Source organism: Centroberyx gerrardi, chromosome 14 (assembly GCF_048128805.1).
Source record: "Centroberyx gerrardi isolate f3 chromosome 14, fCenGer3.hap1.cur.20231027, whole genome shotgun sequence".
Lineage (NCBI taxonomy): Eukaryota > Metazoa > Chordata > Actinopteri > Beryciformes > Berycidae > Centroberyx > Centroberyx gerrardi.
The window spans coordinates 21185635-21206495 of NC_136010.1; the positions used below are offsets into that span (position 1 = coordinate 21185635).

Here is a 20861-nt window from a genome sequence, read left to right on the forward strand (position 1 = left end):
AGCGCTCGCCATTCTTTTGAAATCGCCACCCTCCCGACTCGCACCTCTCGACCGCAGTCTGGAGTTACATACGGCCTGACACACAGAGGTCGAAGCATACAATCCACAGCTGTTGGGCCCAAAGTCAGTCACATGCTTAGAGGTGGGGGGGATGGGTGGGGAGGCTTTCATGAAAATGGAGATTGAGGGTGCTATAGCATTCTATTCTATTGTGTCCTATATTCTCAACAGTACATTTTTTACCCTATAAGCTTTAACAAATGTTTAGTTTGTCCTGCACTATCCCCTGCTCCAGTTTTACACGGGCCCGTTACAGGATTAAAGTTCCCCAGAAAGCTCAACCCCTCTGTTTGTCGTTTAGCGCGGCCCGGCGATGAGCTGAAGGTGGAGCAGGGTGTGAAGGACCTGCGATCGCTCAGCCTGCCCAACATGAAGCCCTCCGGAGGCCAGAGCCCCTACATCCTCACCCCCGGCAGCGAGAGGGTGGAGCACGGATCTCTGGGACGGCGTGAAAGCATAGATCTGTTGGTAAGTTACACCTCACCGAACTAGGATAGTGGCTTTACTAAACGTGTTCGACAATGGTAATATTTCATGTGACGCTCCAACTCATAACCATACAAAACAACGTCAGACTTAATCACCCCGCCCCTTCAGCCACAAACTGTGAGCAAGCACACACACACACACGCCCTGTGACTCCCATTGTTTCGCCACACCCTCTTCAGTTTTCCACATCTTCACTTCCTCCTCCAATCCCACGATGCCTCGGGCCAATGCAGCCTCTCATGGTAATCCAATCATGACCTCATCATATTCCATTACCTTTATCTGCCCAGAGGAACACTGGGACTGTATTTGTGGGTTTCCTCTTAAATCCACTGCCAGCTGCGTGTGTGTGTGTGTGTGTGTATGTGTATACGCACTTATGCACATGCCAGCCTGCTCAGTGCTGTGGGTTGAACCGTTGGCACTTGTATGATGAGTTCACTCAGGAACAGACTCTGCCGTTCCCGGGCTTCCTGCGACTACAGGAAGTGGTTGTTTTGCTGCTGATGAGAGGCGCTGAGAGGCCGGCTGCAGACTGCAGGATCCTGATCCACTTGGCTGCTGAACATGGGGCTTGGAAATAGGGCAGACAGTCATCAGGTTCACCTTGTGGCACATAAGGGCTGCACGGCCTGGGACTGTAGTAACTTCTGACTCCTGATGACGGTCAGACCTGCTTTGCTAGAGAACTCTGTTTCAGCTTGCCACTTTGGATTAGTAAGATTAAGCAATAAGCCACTAGTGGCTGACTGGCCATGCTTTACAGTGATTTTAGAACAGCTAAGAGGAGTTGTGAGACAAGACGTGAGGCAGGGTTCATTGTCTTATTGGCTTGGCTTATTGCTTTTATACAACGGTGGTAACACACCATTGTTTTATAAAAGGATATTTTACTTTTAACCAAATTTAACCCAAAAAAAAAAAAATGTGATTTTTTTCTGCCCAGAAATAATAGTTACTGGACAGTAACGGAGCAAAGTGGTTGCTTAGCAACTTACCGGCAGGAGTGATGATTTTTGGTCAGCACCTTAATATTTAAACAGTTACAGGGTCACTGGTGTGCATTTCTAAACTATTTTACATTGGCTTCAAATATAACTCCAATCAAAAGCAGGACTATCAATTTTATAATCACGCTTTCACCCATGGTGCCTTACATGAATAAATTAATTTTTAGTTTGTGTGGCCACAGTGTGTATCAAACCCCTAACTTGACAGCATTAGTGCCGTTCTCTGTCCTCTGAGCTGTACTGGCCTGAAAGAGGCTGACTACATGTAGCTGCTGTGTTCTCTTCATGTGAGCATGGACAGTTGAGTGTGTATTCTCATTCTTGTCCAGTGGTGCTCAGTGTTTACTTAAGTATAGGTGAATAGCTTGTGTGGACTAGTTAGGTTAAAACAAGTCAAAGGGTGTGGTCCACCCTTGAGGCAAGTCTAGACCTACTTAGAGGTTAAGTATGATTTTGTGTGTGTCTGTGTGTGTGTGTGCGCATACTGTAAACACAGTCTTGATGTCATCGTTGCCTTGGGCTAGGAAACAGGTAGAGGCTCGGAGGTGAGGTTGGTGTTGCAGCGTTTTACTGCCGTCTGTGGCCAAGTCATCAAGCACACGGCATCAAAGACGTAAACATTGGATTGGTTGCTGAGGAAGCAGGGGTTTAGTCATATCTTACCTCCTGTTGTTCTGTGGACATTGTTATTAGTGCCATGAAATCACAAACAATGTTTTGCAAAGAGCTTTAACCTTGCAATGAAAGCACCAATGTTACATGTAATGACTTGTCTGTTACACTGATTGTGAATGTGCTAAGAACCAAAAGTACCTAAGTGTGTAATGTCAGTGATAGTGACAACTCTTATGCTGTCCTCAAGGGGGCAATAATGGGCTGCTCCTGATACTCTGTTGAAAGCCGGTATGTATGTTGGAGATCTGGCAGAAAACACAACACTGAATTTCTGACTGAAGGCCTTTGTTCTATACATTGCAGCTGTATGGGGGCAGGCCAGGTATACTTACATACATACAAACCATTTTGTAAGACAGGGATTCTTAAACCATTTCAGTCTGGGGCCCAAAGGAGAAATTTAGTCTCTTGCCATGGAACCCAGGCTCATTTAAGCATATTGCTACTCTCGTCTGGTGGAGACTCAACAGCAGAAACCCTGTGACCCATTTTGGGTCCCAGCCCATACTTTATGAAAGCGGTTTGTAAGACAAAGGCTCTACTTGGACGTGTGGGCGCTGACTGCAGTCTTCGGGAGTTTCTATGGCAGCAGCTTTGGCACTTGCCATAAAATGCATGCGTGTCTGCTTTTTATGGAATCAAGGACTTTGCTGAAAGAAGTTTAGATATTTGCCTAGTGACCGGAATCACAGCTTGGCGTTGCGGAGGCTTGTGCCAAGCTTCAAAGGAAAGCAGCCAAATCCTGTCCTTTCTGTATAGAGCTACCCCTTTGTTTGAATGGGGTATTTCAAGTTTATTATTGCATGCGTGTTACATTTTATAGGCACTGGCAACATTGCGATAGGCTGCGGAGAGCTTTGATGATCTGGATTGATTATTTTATTATTTTAACGGGTCAGTTCAGCCAAGCAGTCTGATTGGTCAAAGGCACATTCCATCCCTGCTGATAGTTCCCATAAAGCACCGCTACTCGTCTGCGCCTCGTACTTATTGCACCACCAGCTAGTAATGTATGTTTTTACACCCTTTGCTTTTTATTACATTAATTACTCACAATATCTGCGGTATAACAAGACGCCTTTCAGATTGACCTAAAGCAAGTTCAACTTTTAACCTCCATGACCCATTGTGTGATTGAAAATTGAATATATACAGCATCAAAGGAAAATGTCAGGTCAGGTGTCAGGTGAATTGGGTCAACTACCATCATCATAATGACTATCATCCAGTAGTCATTATTTGCTGCAGGGTTAATATGATCAACTGCCATCACATCACTTGGCGCTCAATTCTCAAAGTCTTAGTCACATATCTAGTCAGGAGCCCCCTCTTTTGTGCGTTTATGACTCACTCTACCTGTTTGATATATTAAAATAATGAATGCCCAGGGTCAGTTATGTCCCCTATATACAAAGATTTAGTATATAGGAGACATACCAAATGTTGGCATTGCTGTTACTGTATCACAGCAGCTGTTAGAGATACAGATCTTTTAGATACTCGCTTGTCTTCCTTTTTCTTGAGAACAGAAACTGCAGCGGCATTCAACTTTTATAGTAAGTAATAAAGATAGCTCAGCCGTCTGAGACCTTGTGATCTACAGGAAGCACACGCGGTATCTTTGCACTCTTTCTTCTGGCCCTTTATGCAATATGCGTCCATCAGTTGCCATAGTAAAGCAAATACAACACTAAAGTGGCGGGCCAACTCTGCCGGTCCGTCACGCTCCACAGACAGTGTATTTGAATCAAGTTAAACTTCATAAAATTATACAATTCATCCATGCAACAGGATTAAGTCTATTAGCGTAGCTCTATTCGATCCAGTGGTTGCAAATTACCGTGACCAGGATCACATTACAGTTGGCAGTCTGACGGGTTGGGCTCTCCCTGGTCATTATTGTGTGGTAATGACTCTTCCACATGTGTCTCAGTGCTGAGTCCTCACATGCAGGACTGATAGGACACCTTCTCTTGTCATACTGGGGGAAACCAAATACAGTTCTCTATCATACAGTAACTAGTATCCCTGCTGCTTTTTCACTACAAGTCCTCCAAGGCTCATATATCAGAGAGGAAGAAAAGCAGAGGTCTGCTGGCATCGCCTCGGGGAAGGAAGAGTTTGTTATGTAATAGACAGGAGAGGTAGATAGTATTGTTACATAATAGACAAGGAGCCAGCGCTGGGGAAATAAGTGCCAAAAGCCTGGAGGGCTGAAGACACCATGGCGATGTATGAAGCCCACATCTCAGTTGATGAGAAAGTGAAGGGAGTGTCTGGTCTTCTCACTTCCAGTATACACTGAACCCCAAATAGAGGCAATACAGGCACCTTCTACCACTGAGGAGGGAACCATGGCTGTTTTGAATGATATTGTATTCATGCATGTTTTTTCATAGTTTACCGCAGCACATACAATGCATTTACAATGCTTTGTTTAGGAAGGAGGAAGAAGTTGGCAGAAGCAATTGTCATAATGAATTTCTTCTTTTTCAAACGGTGTCACTTGTTTTGTCCGCTGCATACACAACTGTGGATGGTAATTGACTTTTTGCCCCGCAGGAGAGATTGTTTCTCGGCCAGGCTATCAAACCACCTCTCTCGCTATCTGACCTCTGTGATGGCTCACAATGGGGACAATTGCCAATTAACACAGCGTCGCTTTGAATGACAATGGTTGAATCGGCGGCGGTCACACGGGTCTTCATTGCCGCATTTGATCTGAGGAGATTTCAGGAGAGCTGATAGACAAGACAAGAACCTAATTCAACTGAAACATGAGGTGTTCTATAAAACAGTCAGGATAGTTTGTTAACAGAGTGAGAAGTATCAGTGATTCAGTTGATAAGGTCTAGGGAAAAAATAATAGTCTTACAGGTGTGTTTCCAAGAGTGCATGCAGTTTAATTTAATCCCTGATATCAATGCTAGTTTCTAAAACATTTATTGGCTCAAATAAAGAGGCTATTAAAGAACTGACTGAAGGCTGGTTCGATTTAAACTGAGGATAGTGACATAATCCCAACAAGTGATTTATACAGTAATGCCATATGGATAATGTATGCTAGAATTTCAATGACATGATATGCGAGCTATGTGATTACAGCTAAAATAATAATCCCCATTATTACCATTTTCTAGACATTATAATCACATTTATTAATCACAATCATTACTCTTGATCATTTGAGGAACAGGATTATTTTATTGCACTTTTTGCATCTTATATCAAAAATACAATTATTTGTTATGGAAAATTAAAACCATGATACACAGTTAATTGTGCAGCTCTAATATTTGAATCTTTTGCTATCAGCCTGCTAAATGTTTATGCCTTATTTTGCCTGAGTCCAGCCTATCCAGCATGGATGCTTGCGTGTGTGTAGAAGTTAGCTGACTCATGTGTGTTTGTAACAAAGTGAAATCAAACTAATTATGCCGGGTGGGATGAGACTATTATTTCTTCCCCAAAGAGTGTGGGAGGAGCTACAAGCTTGTAGTTTTCTGCTAAGAAGGCTGTGAAGGTGTGTATCCGCGGCAGTAAGGTGTGTGTGTGTGTGTGTGTGTGTGCTGGTGCATGTGTCTGTGTGTGAGATAAAGAACTTCCCCTACTGCCTGAGGTGGCGGTTACCGCAGGGTGGATACACACACAGTGGTTTATGATTGGTGTGTGACTGTTGACCCACAGTACCTGCAGGATCAGCCAGTCAGTCAGGTAGACAGACAGTCATGGTGGCAGAGGGAAGGAAGTAGCTGCTATACTGACAATGGAACCTCATTGACTTTTGGAATTACCACTATCTTCTCTCCTTGATCTTTTTTTGTTTATGTGGACTGTGTTGGGATTTTTTTGTCCTTTTCTGCGGGGAAAATGGTGCGTTTTGGTCGTCTTACATCCTGGCGCAGCTGGGACCTGCTGCAAGTGGACTCAGAGATTCCTGAGTCAGTTCCTGACACGAAACAGACACCGACTGACTGTCAGGTGAGACGGCTTTGCTGACATCTTGATCCCTTGTGATTTTTTTTATGCATGGTTAAGAGTTTAGAGATATTGAGAGAACAGAAGTTAAGAGATATTGTAGAATAAGATGCCATTTCTGTTGGATTTGCTGCTTCTATTGGCAGCGGCAGTGATGTTTTTAAGCTTGATTCCTGCGCTAAATTGGTGCTCAGCCTATTTGTTTTATTTTCATTAACGTTAATCTGCTTTATGGTGAAACGTTAAGAGTTGAAAAGTTTCTGTGTGTTTATGTGAGTGTATGGCTGAGTGATTGTGTATTGGGAGTAGTGTGATGATGCTGGCAGGCCTTACATCCTGTGCTGACATGTTTGGGGTCTCATTACATTCAGCGGCCAGAGTGATGGGGGTCAAGTGATATTAGGATTGTTTTGGCAACTCTCATCTCTCACCTCAGGCTGAAAGCCTCTGTTTGTTCCACTGTTGGAGTGTTAGTTGGGCCTTGATTATTGGAGCAAGGCCAGTGTACTGACACGGCCTTGAAACGTGCAGTGCGTGCTGACCACCGGGGGCTGCTCTTCATTCCTATTTCCTGGTTGTGGACATGTGAGGTGTGTGTGTGTACGCACATGTCTTTGTGGGTGAGCATGAGTTGTGATGCGGGCTTGAGTGTGTGTGTGTGTGTGTGCGCGCTTGCCCCCTGTCTTAGTGTGTGTCCCTGCTTTCAGGAAGGTTAGTGTCACACTGTTTTCCCATCGTTAATCAACCCACCTGATCAAGGGGAGTCGTTATCTGGCGACCAACATCAACAAAGGCACTAGCAGGGGGGAAGAGAGAGAGAGAGAGAAGGGGGTGATGCTGCTCTCTGTGTGACCACTTACTTTTAATACAATCCCTTCCCATTTAAAGATTTTTTCCTCCCCAAGCCAAGGTTAATGCCACAAACGGCGGTGATAAGATAAGGCTGTGAGCAGACACAAGACTTGATATCATTAACCTGGCTGGCCCCCTCTCGCCCCACTGCAGCAGCCCCAGTTCCCAGAGCTGTCAGCTTCGTAACAAAGAGAGCTCCGGATCTCGCTACCCACTCTCCACACTGACAGGTTTACACAAGAGGCGCAGGGGAAACCTTGTAAACATGATTAGTTAGGGAGACATGACTGGAGCAGTTCAGTATTTACTCTTGGGGTATATTTGCTGCTACTTTCAGAAGGTGGGCAAAAGATAGAGAATATGCAACTGAACTCATGTTTTCCAGTGTCTGCTTCTAAGGAAAGTGTGTGCTTGATCTTATCTACTGGGCATAAGCAAGTAAACAAAGGGAATTTCCCGTTCGGCCATTATCGGGCATTGCTTTCCTTGTTTTGGTCAGCTTGCATGGCATTGTTCAAAGGCCTCTGGGCAAAACGGTCATTCAAGATATCATCAAGTATAACTGACCAGCTTCCAAGTCAAAATTAAGCTTCCCATCAAGCCCATTGAGAATCACCATATAATTTTTCAGCAGTCATTTTTGGTTAGATTTCAACTGGCTTCTGGGAATGGTACGTAAAGTCAAAAGTGGAACTTTGAAGCACTGCAAAATGAAAAATGACGCACACTGTTTACATCGTCGTTATCGTCAGTGGCACTGAGTGGTTAGTTACTGTCCATTCCCATGAAGCCTGCTGAGAGGGAACTGCAGTGGTTTAGGGAAAAAAGAGTTCTGTGGGGAGTATGTGGTGGTAAGTGGGGTTGGAGGGCAATATTGTGTGTATGTGGAGGGAGGGGGGGGGGGGGGGGGGTAATAAGGAAACGGGACGTCAGAGGCGGCTAAACAAAAGACGAGGCACTAGAAGAACAGTTGGCATCTCCGAAGCACCAGGATGTGTATCGGAGCCAGGGAGCCCCTACAAGCTGTTGCCCCGACTCCGCCTCCTAATATGCAGATCAGCCTCTTTTTTTCCCCGGGGCCCCGCCTCCTCTTTCCTGCCAAACACAATGGGGCAGGATCCTCCTGGTTGCTATAACATCAGGCCAGTGTCTATGTGAAATGCAGGCAGACTGGGCGGCTCAGTGAGTAGGCTTCAACTCTGACTGTTTGGACAGCGGGACAGGGCAGGGATACCTCTCAGTTCAAAGGGAAGCAGCGATCGGGGTTGTCAGGGACGGCGGGACGCACCAGCCAGACACTGTGCTGGTGAGCGACCGGGGACCCAGTCGGCTGGAACGGGACGTTTCGAGGCTGAAGTTCACGAGAAGTTTCCTGATGGGGGAATAACCCCGCTTTGTTGCAGCCGGCGACTTCTGGGACTGGTCTGCCTCTGGACACGCGAAGACTGTGTTGATGTGTGTGTAGTGTGGCGGAGGGAGAGAGAGAGGGGGAAGCTACAAGTTGAGAGAGCACAGCAGCTGGCTCCAGAATGGGCTGCTATCCATGAATCCAATTGAAGGATTAGGATGGTTTTTGTTACTTTTGACATGCCTCTGGCTTCAATGGTGAGTACTGTTATTATGGTGGGAAACTGTCGCTAGCCTCTGTCCTTCTATACTTGTATGACCCATAGAAAAGTACAACCTCCTCGTCTGGTCCTTGATTTGAGAAACTGGTTTCTTGGCAAAGGGATTTTAAAGATGTTCAAAGACATGCACTTCTGTAACTTTATACATGGGCATTTCATCAGGATGTGAGGTTTGTCGTGTGTGTAATGATCTAATCTACTTAAACATATTGTAGCAAAGCTCCAATATCTACTTTCTCTTGTCATTTGTTACTTTATCATACTTTTGTTTTAAATTTCAAAAGTCCAAAGCTTCTAATGGCTCACCTATCATGACCCATACCGTCGCAGTTGTCAGAAAATTCCTGAGCTAAGCCAATAGGGATTGAGCTCTATTAGTTTGCCCAGTGGTGTGTTGTCAGTAGCCCTGGGCCCTGGCTCTCCCTGTTTGTCCACAGAGCCTGAATGCTTCCTGACACCTGTGTCCTTGACCGATTGGCCCAGATTCCCCCGAAAACTCCCCCAAAAACTCCCTAGTTTCCCTTTCACTAAATTTGTGTTGTCCTGTTTCCCCTCTCTCTCCACTGCTTTCTTTTTCTTGGTTTATAACCAGTGTGCCAGTTTGCGTCACTTTAAGTCACTCTCCTCTGTCTTTCTCATTTCAGAAAGATTAAACGGCTGAAGCTGTTTGAAAGGTTGTAGGACCCCCCACTCAGATTTACTATCTTCTCATACGACCCTGCGTAGGTCCATTTGCGTGCCATTACTCTTGTTAAGTGGCTCCACAAAGGTCTGCTGATATTTTTCCTAAAATGGCAGTCAAAGGCAGCCTGTGCAATGTAGAACTATTTTACTAGAACTGTACATAATATTTACATTTCAGCTGATACACACACACACACGCCACACGCCCACGATACATTTCGATAAGCCTCAGGAAGGTTGTTTACCTCTGATACCCGTGATGCACAACCTCGCTGAATAATGTCGCACACGAGTGTTTAATTCCAGTCTGCTTGTGCGTGTACATTATCACTGCTGATCCTGTGACTCAAGAGGATGCATTTCTAAGCTGTTAAGATGGCTCGACTGTCCGTCTGTGATATTGAACAGGCTATCGGCTTTCCCCAGCTTGTTTTGAGCAGAAGAATTTCTTTGGTTTCGGCAACAGTCAGTGTCCTGGAATGCGTGTTCCTTGTCGCTGTGTTTCAAAGGGGGGTCAGTGGCGCGACTCTTACCGACTCCCCACCAGCAGATTCCTCGCCACTGACACTCCAATGGCAAAAACAACTGCTTCCTCAGATACTGAGGTGGCCCCTGTTTGTTTGCTTTGCTGCTGCTCGTAAAGTGGATTGAGATTGCATGTGTGAGGGCGCACGGCAGGGCCTGCTGACAGGGTAACAATGGAGGTAGAACAATGGCCAGACTCCGGCCGCCTGTTCTTATGGAACGACCTCTTTCCCCTCCCGCTCGGTCCTTGTGATGTAACGAGCGCTCGCTCCGAGGAAGTGGCATTCCTTCCCTCTCCTGTTTGTGTCTGACCCAACGACCATTAGGACGGCTTTAACGGTCGCGCTGATGTCACCCCTCGCGCCGAATTCCCCTCTGATTTCCTGTTTATCCTGTTTTTGTATATTTCTCTCTTTCCTTCATTGTCTCTTTCCATCCGTCACACTGGAAAGTTTTTTTTTCCTCCCAGGTGACATCATGACTTGTTCTCTCATATTCTTTCATTTTCTCTCTTGCTTCCTCCAAAGCCTCCTTTACTTCTTGTAAAATGTGGTTGTTTCCTCTATACCTTTGCAGGGTCAGGGGCGACAGAGGAAGAACATGACAGAGTTCCTGGGGGAGACGAATATCCCAACCCCGGACGCTCTGGGACAGATCGGTGGCTCTCTGCCCAGCGTCGGGGCCGGGCCAGACAGCTGGAAGAACCGCGCTGCCAGCCGCTTCAGTGGCTTCTTCAGCTCCAGCGCAGGAGCGGGGGCCTTTGGCAAGGTAAGAGAGACATTGATCAGACTTAGTGCAATCAAATGAAATAGTTCGGGATTGCTCTGTTTGGTTAAGCAGTGAAAAGACACTGGAGCACTTTCTATTTTCTATTAAAACATAGAAATGGTAATAGCTGGAGCGGACTGCCCGGACTTGCCTCAGATTTAAAAAACAAAACAAAACAGTAGCAAGTAGAGGTGGGAGGGGGTCGGAAGGCCATATCCACTGAGATCATTTCCCTTCAAAGTCTCCTGACTTGTTGGCTCACGCTCTTTCCTCCTAACAAAGAAGTCCAACGCCTCTGGAAGTGAGTAGGTGGAGGAAAGGCTATTCACTTAATTCTGCCCAGTGTGTTTCATGATGAAAAATCAGCATGTGCACAAAAAACCACAACTTCTGTATCTGAAAAAACAACAATTTTCAACAGTAATCCTAATGAAGCACACATGCATACACACACGCTTGCACACAGTCAAACAGGCACACACCCACACACACACGCTCCCATTGTGTCTTCCCTCCTTAGGTCACATCCTGCACAGTAGCAGATGTCAGATAGAGACAGTATCTGTCAGTCACCTGTCAGCGCCCGGCTCATCTCTATTCACCCTGTCCAGCCCCTTAACCCCTTCAGGGCCAGGCCAGGGACCCTGCTCTGCACCCTGCACCCCCTGCTCCCTCCCTCTATAATGCAGGGGTGAACCATGGCCAGGCCCTCTAGTCATATAACTTTTGAAAAGGAGTGCTAATCTGTGATCAGTTTACCTCTAAATCTGTTGTGAAATTTATATGCACGTGTGACCCAACCCTAAACATTGAGCCTACATCAGTGGTTTTTGAGAGGTTTCATGAAATGGGTCCAAACCATGAACCACTGGTCCCTGTGCCTCCTCCATACTATAGCTCTTGCCCCACTACCCTCCCCCCGCTTCTATTGTTCAGCTGGTCTCAATGCACAGAGCTCATTTTCATAACTACATAAGGCTCGCCAGACTGAATAAAAGGCTGAATAGCAGCTACCAGTGAATTTTAGAATTCAGGCGCCGGCAGGGAGGGGATTTATATGCTAATACATGGGCTCATCCTCACTTACAGTTTGAATGTAACAATAAACCCCCGCACAAAAGACAGAAATTGACAGTTGTACTCGCCTCTCTTCTCGCCGTCTTGCTGTTGACCTTGTTTAAACTAATTAGGCCTTCTGCATTTGAAACATTTGCCCCAGCTCTACATTGGTGCATGTTTGTAATTATCTCTCTCTCCCCCCCCCCCCCCTCTCTCTCTCCTCCTCCCCTCTCCTCCTCTGCCACAGGAGGCAGACCGCAGGGAGCAGCTCCAGAACAAGCTCCACTCCTACACGATGTTCGGGCTACCCAAGGTGCCGCGGCAGCTCTCCTTCCACCAGGACTCCTGGGAAGAGGAGGAAGAGGAGACCAACATGGCCCTGGAGGACAGTTGGCAGACGCTGCTGGACAACCCGGAGGTAGAGCACACACACACACACAGCCACGCACGCACACACACATGTATCCGGACAAACAAAGGTGTGAGCTTGTAGCGGTGAAAAAACATTTTAATAAAATGAAATGCAATAAAAACTGGAATGATTGAGAAAACAAAACTGAAGCGAAACTATATAACCAAAACCGCTTGAAATGAAATAAAAATATTCAAATATTCAAACCCAAAGTATAGGAGAGTATAGGAAATTAGTAAAAGCCACATCTATTCACATTACATTGATACTACATGCTATGAAACTCCTTCTTCCTTTCCTTTTTTTCAAAATACTAAAACTTAAGCTGAAACGAAATCAAGTAAAAACTCAACCTAAGCATTTTTGAAAACTGAAACTAAACAAAGATTGACCTCCAAGTTGAAAATGAAATCAAAATAAGAACTAATACAAATTGCCAAACTGTTATTACCATAGTATGTACACTAATAAACATTCACTGGCATCTAATTACCTACATGCATATACTTATACACACTGTAGCTGTAGACTTTTAAGCACTTCTCCCACACTTCAAATTCTCCCAGACAGAGCTGGGAGTTGCTCTTCTGAGCCTCAGCCATGCATCCTGCTGTTACAACGCTTCACTCTTTTCATTCCTTATTATCTTTGTCGCACCCATCCTGATGCATGCTTTCCCAGCATAAAACTGATAGCGCACTTTATGGCTGCTAATAAGGTCAATGTTGTGTTACATGAAAGGTGCCAGGAACCATGCTCCTCTGTGTAAATGATAACGCCCATTCCCAGCTGTAGCAGGCCCATTCCGACAGCTAGACAGAGCGGTGGCATTGCTTAACTGCCATACCTTGCACTCACCCCTACCAGTTAGTTATGTAACTCACTTTACCAGCTGGATTTCTTGCCATTCTTGTTTATGTGAGCGTGTGTGTTTGTGAGTGTGTAGGAGTTTTTGTGTGTGTGAGATAACATACTGCGTGATCAAGGGTTTGTGAAAACTTCAATCAAACCCACTCAATGTTTGATTGAGTTTTATCTTGATAGTACAAATAATGTATTTTTGCTCCAGCCCCCCCCCCTTACCTTGAATAGGAATGAATGGGTAAACAGAATGACTGAATGAATGATTGTAAACCTCTGAATGAAGTTATCATTGCAGTAACAGTGTGGTGACAATGAGAAGATAACTGTACTGAATCTTACTGTAACTATGTTATAGCTTCAGTATGTAGGCTTACTTTAACAATATCTATCTTTGTTCTGCACAGTGGCGTGCGTATATAATAATAATGTAATGTGTGTGTGTGTGTGTGTGTGTGTGCAGGCATTGACGAGGCGTCAGTTCCACCAGCAAGAGGCAATATGGGAGTTGCTGCACACTGAAGCTACCTACATCAAGAAACTCAGAGTCATCACTGATGTAAGTGCAAAGAGGACTACTGTACTGTCCTGCCACACACAAAGATAACGCACTGATGTAAGTCCAGCTGTTGTGTAAGATGAATTGGCTACTGTACTGTGCTGTACTATAAAACATAAAAATGTTTGTCTTAGCACATTTCAAGCGAGGGGCAGACACAATAAACCTTTTGTGTAGGTCTAAAAATAGAAAACGGCCTGCTGGAACTTTGTTTATAAGTTCATCACCACCCAGTAAGCTGTATCCTGAGTAGCTGTATTGTATTTTAATCACAAGGCTGATTACGTTTAGTTGAAAGGCTACTACAGTGCTTTACTAGTCCCGTTTGACAGTGTCAGCTTAGTATCTTATGAGTGTTTAAAGTCTGTGAGGATCCAATATTTAGAGGCCTCATATTCTCCTCTTATCGCCCCTTTTCCAGCTGTTCCTGTGCGGGCTGCTGAACCTGCAGGACAGCGGCCTGCTGGGGGAGGTGGAGGCCCCCAAGCTGTTCAGTAACATCCAGGACATCGTGCGCCTCCACACGGCCCTGTGGAGCCAGGTGATGCTGCCCGTCCTGGAGAAGGCCCGGGAGGCCAGGGCTCTGCTCGACCCCACCGACCTCCACCACGGCTTCAGGACGGTGAGTGGTAGATGCACAGTAAATGTGTTCTAAATCCACAGGAAAAATAAATAAATAAATAGAAGAACGGCTATCAAGAAACCCTGACCCTCCCAATTACATATAAAAAGACAAAATATAAGACATATAACAACCAGGCTAGAGAACAAGACACCTGAAAAGATTGTTGTGGTGTGGATGTAGGTCACCTCAGTAATAAGTAAATGAATAGTCTGATAAGGTAGATTCATTGCCAAAGTCAGATTACTGTGACGTATCATATTTTGTCTTGAGCCCTAGTCTATACTCCGAAGCGCCACAAGTTGTAGCTCAAAAAGAGTCAGCTCATTTTTTTTGGGATGCTTCAGTTCACTATTAATTTCATGAGTTGGTTGATGTAAATGCCATATACTGTATACAAGAGCCAAGTTCATATCCAGATTATGAACAACCTGACTATGACAGCTGAAATGTACCAATATTAGCCAGGATACTAAGACATGTAAACACCGTATTTCCTGTTGGGTTTTGCACTCTGTGTAACTGTTTCCATGGTAATGGCCATTTGTGAACAGGATATGAAAATGCATATAAACAGCTCATCTGTAATGGTACCTTTAACCAGGATATGAGCTAGTATCTGGAATGCCCTGTGTGTGTAAATGTACTAATTTTGGACTCAAGACAGTCCTCCTCATTTTAAATACCTATACAGAAATAGGTTTCTTATTTACTAATTCCTTAAAATTGCTGGTTGCCTCTAATACAGTAAGACAGACTACAGAGTGCGACGAGGCAAAAGTAAATATTTTTCCTCCTGTTGATGCCAGTAATATCTCTGACACACGTCTTTGTTTATGTCTGCGTGTTCAGTTTGGCTCCAGGTTCCAGCCCTACATCCGTTACTGCATGGAGGAGGAGGGCTGTATGGAGCACATGCGCACGCTTCTCAGGGACAACGAGCTCTTCAGGATCTACGTCACGGTCAGTTACTCTCCGCTTTCTGACCTACAGTGAACCCTAGCTACCTAATCCCAGTACTGACAAACTCCTCCTTAGGATTCTTCAAACTGTGTCTGTTCTGCCGGCTCATTAAATGTCTTTTTCTGTCTTTGTCTGGCTCCCATCAGTGGGCAGAGACCCATAAGCAGTGTAACCGTCTGAAGCTGGCTGACATGTTGGCAAAGCCTCACCAGAGATTGACCAAATACCCCCTCCTACTGAAGAGTGTTCTCAAGAAGACAGACGAGCCATCAGCCCGCGACACTGTCAACAGCATGGTAAGGGCGAATATTGGAAGCGATGTGGATGAAAATACATTTGTGTTTTAATCACATATTGATGGGGTTTCTTTTATTAAAGTATATGGAGTATGTTTGTTTTGGCTGGTATCTGCCTGTGCTCTGAAATGTATCCGTGTGTGTTTTCTCCTCAAGGTGGCCACAGTGGAGGGCTTCATCAACAGCGTGGACTCCCAGATGCGACAGCGGCAGGAGCAGCAGAAGCTGGCCACCATCTCCGCCCGCATCGACTCCTATGAGGCTGTAGAGGGCAGCAGTGAAGAGGTGGAGAAGGTGAGGGCAACTTGTTTTCTCAGGACCCTCCTAAATCTTCGAATGTGTCTGTAGTTCTCTTGGTAGGAAATGAGATTTACTTTGAGATTTTTTTGTCCTCATGCTTTCGCCTTCCCGTTCAGATCCTTAGGGACTACAACCACTTTGACCTGATGGCTCCCATGAGAGGCGTCTCAAAAGAGGAGACCCGCCAGCTCCATCTTGAGGGAGCGCTGAGAATGAAAGAGGGCAAAGACAGTAGGGTAAGACTGACTCCCATAAAAGACTCCTTATGACTGCTTGTAAATACCATGGGCCATGATGAGATCTTATCTTTACACTCAACTTAGCAGTAATGCCTCTGATTTCTCTCGTTTGCCTTATAGTCGCTTTATGTTCCACATAAAATGGCATATACAGTTCTATAAAGTACTGAATGTGTTTCTGTCAGCATTGACACGAGTGTATTTCCCCTCTAGATGGATGTCTACTGTTTCCTGTTCACGGACCTGCTGCTCATTACAAAGCCTGTGAAAAGAGTGGAGAAAGTCAAAGTCATCCGCCAGCCTCTCCTCATTCACAATGTCGTCTGCAAGGAGCTCAAAGACCCTGGTGAGTGGTCAGATAAGAAGCTGCAGGAGTTAAAGTACCTAACTGTAGCTGCTAAGCACTTCAGTGGGAACTGAAATTTTAAGTATTAACTGCTGCGTAGAGTCAGCTACAAACATCAGCAAATATCAAACTGTGCCATGCTGTGTCTGTTTATCTAGGTAATGTTGACCCTTTTTTTGCTTTTCGTCTCTATAGGCTCATTCGTCCTCATCTACCTCAATGAGTTCAAGAGTGCAGTTGCAGCCTACACTTTCCAAGCCAACAGCGCCACCCAGGGGCGAGGCTGGATAGATGCCATCTGCAATGTCCAGGTTGGAGAGCCAGTTCATATTTCATATTTCACTATGATGCCAAAAGATTGGGAGATGAGATTTGGTGACAACAGTGTACTTTTTTCCAGAAGAGACCGTCGTAATTATTCACCTGCAATATGAGAACCAGGTGCTGTGTGGTGCATACTGAGTGTGGTTGTGTAATTGTATTTCAGAACCAGCTGCAGAGGCTTTGTACTGAGGAGGTTCTGCGGCAGCAGAGCAGGCTGAAGCATCGTATAGGGGGAGAGGAAGAGGAGGAGGAGGAAGATGAGAGCAGCAACTCCACCACAAGTTCCCCTTGTCTGAGACACAAAGACCAGCAGAACACAAGGTACTAGAGTGTACACAAGCAAAACAAAAGCCAGACAAATCACCATTTTAAAGAAGAAGTCATAGTGTATAAATTTACTTCAGTTGTCCCTGTCTTTGCAATTGAAAAGAGTAAAGCTCCATTCATACGCATTTTATTGACAAAGTTTTGATGTGATGTGGACCTTGGCTCTGATCTCGCTGAAAAGATTGACCTGAAGAAGTTTGACCTGAAATCCACACCGACTTAAAACTGTGTCAATTAAAGGTGTATGAATGGAGTTGAGCAGTTGAGCGGATTGCACTCCTCACACCCTTACTTATCTAGCTCAGCACCACACCTTGGTGTATGTATAACTATCAGTCAAACTAACTAACCCTCTCTTTTCAGTCAATCAGATGGTTCCACTGAGACCCTGTCGGTGATGGACATTGACGAACCAGGAGAACACCAAGAGCCGCCCGCCCCCAACACAGACCCTGGGGGACCCACTGAGAAGGCCTCCTACTCGGGCATGACCACCCTATCTATAATGCCTGAGGTCCAGGAGTCCGAGTCCACCAGCTCCCAGAGCTCACACTCCAGCATTTACCCAGAACAGGACCAGGAGGCGGGGCCTGACGATGTGGAGCTGGACCCCCAGTGTCGCTCTCTCTCCATGGACAGCGCCTACGGTACCCTCTCCCCCGAGTCCCTCCTGAGAGAGCTGCAGTCACGTCCCGGCCAGAGTGAGGGAGAGGAGACCGAAGAGGACGAGGGAGAAAGAGACGGCCAGGAGGTAGAGCGGGAAGAGGCAGGAGTACAGGAGGTAGAGGAAGAGCAGGAGGAAGAAGAAGAGGAGGATTCGGCGTCGCTCGGCTCCCAGCTGTCCGTAGTCCAGTCCTCTAAGCCCCGGCGGCGGCCTCACGTTCAGCCGCGGCTCCACTGCCTCCAGAGGCCGTCCACTCTGGCCCTGTCCCGCTCTGAGGACAATCTGCTGCAGCGCTTCCACGGCAAAGCCCCCATATCCCGCGCACATACACTCAGCTCTGAGGCCCAGGACCAATCAAAATGTAGGGACATGGACAACGCCCAATCACTGGCACACAGTAGGAGCCTGTCAGAGCTGGGCCAGAACTGCATAGAGCTGTTATCGTGCGACCTCGACCAGTCCGACGACTACCTGAACATGAGCATGCCCTCAGAGAAACTCTGTGCTACGCTGAGGAGGGCGGAGGCCAGGCACGTCCAGAGGGCCCTCGCTGGGCCGTGCGAGGAAGGCAACGAGGCCCAGGGCAACGGCTCAGATGGGGAGACGGCACCGCCCGCCTCCCTGGACGGGAAGTGCGAGTTAGCAGCCGGTGGCGGTCCAGGGGAAACGTCGCCCAAAACCAGGAAGTCTCCAGCCCAGCAGCACAAGAAGCTGACACTCGCCCAGCTCTATAGGATACGCACCACTCTGGTCCTCAACTCCACACTCACTGCATCGTAAGTAACACTGCAGCATGTTAACATTTACATCAAACAGAATAGAATGTAATGCTCTCAATATTTGTCTCCATGTGTTTTATTCAATTTAATGTAGAGGAGTTTATATTGGAATTTTGTTAAGTCTGATAATGTTTCAATCTTTTTTTTTTTTGTTACTTGAGGCCATATATTGATTAAGTTGGTTTGTGTCTTTTCTTTATTTCTAGGGAGGTATAACCACTCTGGCAGACAGCTGATCAGTAGCATGTGGCCATAATAAGGAGCAACACTTGTTTTGAGTCTGCGTGGATGGACTGAATTTCTTGACACAAATGCACTCTCTCTTGCTGCCCCCTCCCCTCCCGTTGCTTGTTGGACACTGTCTGAACCATTTTTGCATTTGAACAAAAACTTTTTGCTGTTGCATTGGTTTCTGATTCTTTTTTCGCATGGAGGGGAGAGGCAGGGAGACATTAACTGCTTGCACTTTGTAACGGAAGTAGCATTAAGGGGCCGGGACCTTAAGGTGGACTGGGGCGTGTACAAGGCGCGGAGGTGCTACCCCAGCAGAGAGAGGAGACGGACAGGCAGAGACGGGGCCTTTAGGCAAAGGTCTTACGATCTCTCCCCTCTCTGGACTGGAGAAGAGGTTGAGCTGAAGGGGGGCAGATGGGTAAACTGATCACCCTCGCCGTCTCCATCACCGGAGTAGAAGAGGAGCACCAAGTCTTGAAAATAACCTCTAGATGTGGTTAAATAGCAGCACCTAGGACGTCCTAGTATTTGTACTACTCCTGGTTTGCTTCAAGAAAAGAAAACAAATGAATATTGCACAGTTGTTATCTTTGTTAAGTAGAAGAATCACTAAGGAGTGAATTTACATTTACAGTTACACAATGAATTTGAATTTATTGTTTGCTGTTTGTGTGCGCTTGTGTATGGGTGTGTGTTTGCGTGTGCGTGTGACCGTGAACGTGTGACTGAGTGAGTGTGTCTGTGTGTGAATGATACATGGTCCTTGATTCCTGACTGAACCAAACTGATTTCCATCTCCTGTGAATATGCTAACCTGCCCAAAGATGGAAGACCTGAGTAGCCAGTAGATTTCCAACAAAAAAGTGCATCCAAAGACAAGAGATCCAGCAGCCAACAAAAGAGAACATGTTTGCAGTTGCTGTGATTGTCCCAGCTTACAGAGCACCTCAGAACATGGCTGCATTTCAATCAGTATAGAGATCACTACAGAGATGGACTTCTTTACTGTTTATCTTACGGTTGAACTAATGCCATTTGGTATGATGAACTAATAAGAAGATGAGTTGGAAGAAAATGACTCTTGAATTGACTGAATATGGGTGACTAAAGCTGTTTTGAGGAATTTTCTGCACTAAAGTATACTATGGCTTGAGCGTGCAGTCACCCCAGAGGCCTCATGTATCAAAACCATCACATACACAAATGCACAAGTAAGAACGTGGTCATGGGAAAGAAAAAAAAAAAAGAAGTCTACACTTAAGTAATCCATGTGTTGGAGCACCTTGCTTGGAGACATTTCATTTCTTGTGTTTCAGTAATAAGAGATTGAACATTGGTTTGGGTTGGATAATCTGTGTAATGAGTGAATCTGCAGAGCTGGCTTTAGTTGAATGGCTTTCTCCACATCGGCCTAACAGGAGCAGATAAAAAAAAAAAATAACTTGTTGGTAGGAGTTTTGATCACCACAGTAAATTAACATTCACACTGATGTTCAGCTTTTTCAGATCAATGATTTAGTTTCAAGTCCTATAACCTTATTCCAAATGTTGCCCAAACCAAATAGGTTAACTTTGTTTACTTTTAGTTTTGTTTATGTGTAATATTTATTACGCCGGCTATGTTTTATATATAAGATATTGTTTATATTGTTTGCTCTCATGATTTGTACATTTTTTTTTGTTGATGTAGTCTTAATAATTTGTTTTTCTTGTCAGGCATACATGTGCTATGAACCAAAATCATTTGTCCCCCCTTTTCAGGAATGTCTCTAAAGTGTCTTACAAAATAAAAAATCCTAAAATATTTTATAATCCTTCTTTTAATGTTTTAATCCAATGTAATGGAGTGATTTGAGGAGAGAGCCTGAATCAGAATGGCATCACATTAAAAAACCTTGACTGGTCATACCATTCTCATCTGTCTCATGTTTTTAATACAGACAGCAGGTGGCGAAAGAGTCTCTAGTGAGGTGAGAAGAGGGTGCAGCCCTGTTGGGAATTCATTTCTTGCATCATCCTTATCACAGCATGGTGTCAAGCTGTACCTGTTGCTTTGGCTCAGATCAGTAAAGCAGCGGGTGTACAGCCAGGCCAGTTTTCCACTGAGGGCCATATTGGAAATAAGTGATTTAATACTTCTGTGTGCATATTTTAACATGCATACTTCTTTTTGCCCTAAGTATTTAAGATAATTTAATTTAAAATCA

The 20861-nt window shown here is 45.4% G+C and overlaps 1 protein-coding gene across 3 annotated transcripts in view; it reads left to right on the forward strand.

Annotated features, from left to right (window-relative positions):
* plekhg5b (pleckstrin homology domain containing, family G (with RhoGef domain) member 5b) overlaps window positions 1-20571 on the forward strand; it is a 57286-nt gene extending 36715 nt beyond the window's left edge. For all 3 annotated transcript variants that reach the window (XM_071902636.2, XM_071902637.2, XM_071902638.2), the window contains 14 exons: window positions 362-528; window positions 10478-10669; window positions 11976-12146; window positions 13465-13560; window positions 13982-14182; window positions 15035-15145; window positions 15292-15441; window positions 15598-15735; window positions 15858-15977; window positions 16194-16326; window positions 16522-16637; window positions 16814-16971; window positions 17341-18417; window positions 18627-20571. In XM_071902636.2, coding sequence (XP_071758737.2) covers window positions 362-528; window positions 10478-10669; window positions 11976-12146; window positions 13465-13560; window positions 13982-14182; window positions 15035-15145; window positions 15292-15441; window positions 15598-15735; window positions 15858-15977; window positions 16194-16326; window positions 16522-16637; window positions 16814-16971; window positions 17341-18417; window positions 18627-18636 — 2840 coding nt within the window. In that variant the 3' untranslated portion in view covers window positions 18637-20571. The remainder of the gene's footprint in view (window positions 1-361; window positions 529-10477; window positions 10670-11975; window positions 12147-13464; window positions 13561-13981; window positions 14183-15034; window positions 15146-15291; window positions 15442-15597; window positions 15736-15857; window positions 15978-16193; window positions 16327-16521; window positions 16638-16813; window positions 16972-17340; window positions 18418-18626) is intronic.
* Window positions 20572-20861: the final 290 nt, after the last annotated feature.